General features: G+C 44.0%; 1 protein-coding gene across 1 annotated transcript in view; it reads right to left on the reverse strand.

The window, feature by feature from the left end:
• Positions 1 to 3,352: 3,352 nt before the first annotated feature.
• Positions 3,353 to 4,903, reverse strand: part of LOC125502995 (ATP-dependent RNA helicase DDX3X-like) — a 1,805-nt gene continuing 254 nt past the window's right edge. The window contains exons 2-4 of the mRNA XM_048662635.1: positions 4,369 to 4,858; positions 3,921 to 4,125; positions 3,353 to 3,859 (exon numbers count right to left, since the gene is read on the reverse strand). Coding sequence (XP_048518592.1) covers positions 3,795 to 3,859; positions 3,921 to 4,125; positions 4,369 to 4,858 — 760 coding nt within the window. The 3' untranslated portion in view covers positions 3,353 to 3,794. The remainder of the gene's footprint in view (positions 3,860 to 3,920; positions 4,126 to 4,368; positions 4,859 to 4,903) is intronic.

The following is a 4,903-nucleotide window of genomic DNA, read 5'->3' on the forward strand; positions in this document are numbered from 1 at the left end:
GAATAAAGGCCATTTAGTTATCTCTGGAATGAGGTAAAAACGAGCGTTCTTGCTCATTTTGCTTCCGAGAAACATGCAAAACGGGACGGAAAACATGAAATTTTGCAATAATCTTGCGCCACACAAAACCCACAAAACGACGATCATTTTTCTAATTTCATAGATAACAGAAGACTGTATTTTTTCTACATAACCCCCCACCCCTGACTTTAAATCTGGATCCGCCCCTGCGTGGAAAGGCAAATATTGGGGTTTTGGGACTAAAACTGAGTTTAATGGAAATGGAACTTTAATAGGAAAAGTTGTAAGAATGCTGTTTGGGGCAAGATTTTCTACCAAGCGTTGTTCCAGTCGGCTCTTTCGCTTCCGGAGCGTGTTTTAGGCCTGGGTAACTCAGGGAAATTTTAGGAGTTGGCGCAGTAACTCAGTTCCGTTGCTGGAAAAAGTTTATGACTTTTTTCCTTTTTAATATAATGTAATAATAATATATCTCATTAACTCAGAGAGCGGCAACAACTCAATAGCACAACTCAACACAGTGTTGCCCAGGCCTAGCAGGTTTTAAAACTAATTGGCAGGGGAATGCTACGATCGATTTTAATCAGACTCGCTTTGAATTTGTTCTTATGTAAGACTCATATTTTCGTAAAGCACCCGATTTGTTTGGCTTTGAGCGAGTGAGGAGTTCTTGAGTGTCTTCTAGAAGAAGTTCTCTTCTAGAATCAACTCATTTTTTGCCAATTTGCTGCGCTGATGCTCTTTTTATATTTTTGGGCTCCTTAAACACACAGTCGTTAGAAGACAGTTTACACTACGAATGCTGAAACCTGCACAAAAATGCCACTAAATCGTGATTTTTTTCAAATGAGAAAATGTTGGGCTTAAACCGAGTTTTTCCTGCCCGCTGCGCCATCTTTAAAAATTCACAACTCCCAAAGTAGGGCAAGTAGCAACTTGAAACTTTCACACTCGTTAGAAGACAGTTGTATCTACAAACGCTAAAACTTGCACAAAAATGCCAGTAAATCGTGATTTTTTTCAAATGAGAAAATGTTGGGCTTAAAACGAGTGTTTCCTGCCAGCTGCGCCATCTTCTTTAAAAATTCGCAACTCCCAAAGTAGGACAAGTAGCAACTTGAAACTTTTACACTCGTTAGAAGACAGTTGTATCTACAAACGCCGAAACTTTCACAAAAATGCCACTAAATCCTGATTTTTCTCAAATGAGAAAATGTTGGGCTTAAACCGAGTTTTTCCTGCCCGCTGCGCCATCTTCTTTGAAAATTCACAACTCCCAAAGTAGAGCAAGCAACAACTTGAAACTTTCACACTCGTTAGAAGACAGTTGTATCTACAAACGCTGAAACTTGCACAAAAATGCCACTAAAGCCTGATTTTTGCCAGCTGAGTAAAGTTGGGGCTGAAAATTACTGTTCTGACAAAAGCGTCTTCATTCGAGCCTAAGATTGTCGCAGTACCCTTTTGATCACGTGCTTACGGGACACCCGGTATAAAACCACTAGAGATGTACTATACATATACAGGGTGATGCAAATAACACGGGGTGAAAGAACATAGCAAACCGGTGTAATATTGACATTTTTTTTATGCAGATAATAGAGGCCATCCATTAAAGCTATTTTCGCTACACAGGGTGTCCCCAAAAATACGCGTAATATCAAACTTGGGGTTTCTAAAAATGATTAATGATTAAAAATAACACAAGCATCGGTGGCAAATTGTTGAAAAATTTGTCAGGCAAAACTGGGTCCGTGCAGCGGTCTGCTATTTGCTCAGCTTGTGCGCTAATTTGCAAGTTTTTGACGATTTTTTAGTACAAGATTGAGTCGTTTTCTGGCGAGAAAAATGTCTGTAATAATTTTTCCAGAAATTCTCATTTGAAACTGGAAATAGATAGCAAGACTGAGCATCAGTCACAAATTGGAGTTTGACAAGTTGAAGCTTGACCTCTCGATCCAAGATTTATTTTTCCCGCATATACAAACAGATTCTCTAATGCTCCACTTACCTTTCATCATGTTGTCGGTTCGCCATCACCATCTTACGGATTTTTCATCGAAAAATCACCAAAACACATTTCACTTTGATCGGTGTCAAGAATTCTTGGACATTTGACACAGCAGATAAGTCAAACCGAGTGATATTTATTGTGTAACTAATCCCGACGTTGTCAACTTGCACAAATTCTCCCTAAAGGACTATTTCCTTTGCAGGTCTGTGCGAGACACAAGAGGATCATTTCATGCACCACCAGCCGATGGAACACGGCGCGCTCCAGATTGGCAGGCCGATTTCCAGCCTGATCCAGACCAATCAGATGGGGCGTCAGGCGCAGCAAAAGGAGAGCAGGCCGAGCGTGATCGAGTCCTCCCAGCCGCACATTATCGAGTGCACCTAACTTGGTGCTTTGGACTCAAATGGGGCCCCCTAAAGGGCTGGAAATCGTTATTTGAAGGGGGTTTTGGGCGTATAGTTGAGTGGCGAAGCTTCCGCTGCGAAAACTCGAATAGCGCACTTCTGGTGCCGATTTCGTCGTGATATTTATGTTTAAGTTCTCTCCCCTGTATTGTAAATGATACTCATTGTCCCTGTGTTTTTGTAGAGTAGATTTTACGGTATTTATTAGGAAACAGCGCCCCCCATTGCCTCGATCTCCTTCATCTGTTCTGGACCTGGATGTTGCGGCTCCGCCTCTATCCGCCCCAATGGGAGGCGCTGTTTTGCGTTATTTTTTAGACTGATTATGAGAAAAGCAATACTAAGATTTGTACTTTTGAATGATCGCCCCATTGATTGTTTAGTCACAAGACAAATCGCTAGAGTTTAGTGTCGGTTAAGGTCTAGGTTATTGAAGGGGGTGCAATTGATTGGCCGGTCAATTTCAGCCTCGATTCAGCGTAGCTCTAAGTCCCTTCAGTTGAAACTTCCGGATTGGGTGGATTTTCCACGCTATCCAGGATCTGGATGCAGGCAGTATTATACTTAGGTAGAGATGGCTTATTTTTGTACAAACGGCCGCTTTAATGGCAAGTAGGGCGGGCCTAGTAGTACCCCAAACCTTGTGTATCTGTGTTGGAGATGTACAAATTTTTATTTTTCATACTGATGAGATGCCGGCGCGTAGTTTTTGTACATTTTTGTATATTGGTTTTTCGTGTGTCTGAAACTTGCCCGTTTGTGTATAAAATGTGTATTTATTTACTTTCGATGATGGTTTTAAGTGGCGGCTCACGTACTACGACTACTATTTTTATGTTTATTACTTGAAAATACAAATATGTTGATAAGCGGCGAGTTTCCATTCCTGAGCCCCAATCCAAACAACGCCTGATTAACTAATAGAAATGCTTTATTTTGCCACTCTGATGCTCTACAGTAATAACGGTATGCATTACTATACAGCGGGACCAAGCGAAGCGACCAGCCCAAAGGACTGGGGCTTCGTTCGGGCCTTGCACTGTATGCTTTCGGGAATTAGACAATAAAAACGTGAAATATGCCGGCAAGCAAGTGATAGATGAAAACCGGCGGGGTCAAATTAACAAAATAAATTACGAATGAGCGGCTGGACCGCCCCCCTAATAAACCTATTCACATTAGTTTTTTATGGTGGATATTCAATGAGCTATAGCATTGCTACGACGAGTTCCTGAAATCAGCGCAATTTCGGTTAATGGTTAATAAATGTGTCGTACTCAAATCTAAATAGTACAAGAGCTGAATATATTTTTTATGCACTGTTTAGTCGTTCGCCCCCCGTTTGCTGTGGCCCCCTACCACCAGTCGTCCTTGCTGTTGGAGTTGTAGTTTCCGCCGAAGTTACTAGCGCGGTCCATGCCTGCGTTAGTTAAAAAGCACTTTTATCACGCACAAATCAACAGAAAAACCGCAATTCTTACCTCCGTTTCCGTAGCTGCTGCCGCCGTAGTTTCCGCCCGAGTTGGGTTTCGATGAGCGCTGAGAGCTTCCGCTCTGTTGGCGGTAGTCGCGGCTGCCGAAGCTGCTGCCGCCGCCGTTGCCGCCATACCGCTTGCCGCCGCCTCTTCGGCCTGAGCCCATTAGGCGGCTGTCTGACGCCACGCCTTCCAGCCACGATGGGAATTCCTGAAAATCGCCAAACCGTCAAAACTTGCTTGCGCCTTTTTTTACAAACTTCTTTTTGGGTATTTCGCCTCAATAATTTTGTCTTTAAAAAAGACAGAATTTCCTCACGTCTTTTGCTACAGATTGATGAATAGTGCTCCTATTTCGCAATAAATTATTGAGGCGAAATACCCAAAAAGAAGTTAAAAGAAAATACCCGTCCAACTCTCGGTTGAGTTGCAGAAGAAGGAAGATCGAACGCACCTGTTTAGCCTCCACTAGCAGATCGAGCATGCCGCTGGCCAAGTTGCGGTTGCGGTCGTTGAAAAAGGAGGTGGCCAAGCCCAAGTTGCCCATACGGCCGGTACGTCCGATTCGATGGACGTACTCCTCAATGTCGGAGGGCAGATCGAAGTTGATCACGTGCTTGACATGAGGAATATCCAGTCCACGAGCCGCCACCGCAGTGGCCACTAGGATGGGCGTGTTTCCGGACCGGAACTGCTTCAATGCGTCCTCCCGTTCGCGCTGGCTGCGATCGCCATGAATGGAGGTCACCGGGTAGCCCTCCTGATGCAGAAAGTCCTCCAAGGAGTCGGCACCCTTCTTAGTTTCGACGAAGACTAGCGTCAGGCTTTCGGCAGATGGCTGGTGCATGTCGGCCACGTTCAGCAGGTCGAGCAGGAACGAGCGTTTGTCGTGTTCCTCCACCCAAACAACCTGGAACAAAGGAGAGACATATTCGAGGATTCCACTTTAAAAAAATTCCTGATGCCGCTTCCCGACAAGGTGGCAAGTT

The sequence above is a fragment of the Dendroctonus ponderosae genome, unplaced genomic scaffold, assembly GCF_020466585.1.
Source record: "Dendroctonus ponderosae isolate FM_Combo_2020 unplaced genomic scaffold, Dpon_F_20191213v2 Dpon_F_20191213_11, whole genome shotgun sequence".
Taxonomy (NCBI): Eukaryota; Metazoa; Arthropoda; class Insecta; order Coleoptera; family Curculionidae; genus Dendroctonus; species Dendroctonus ponderosae.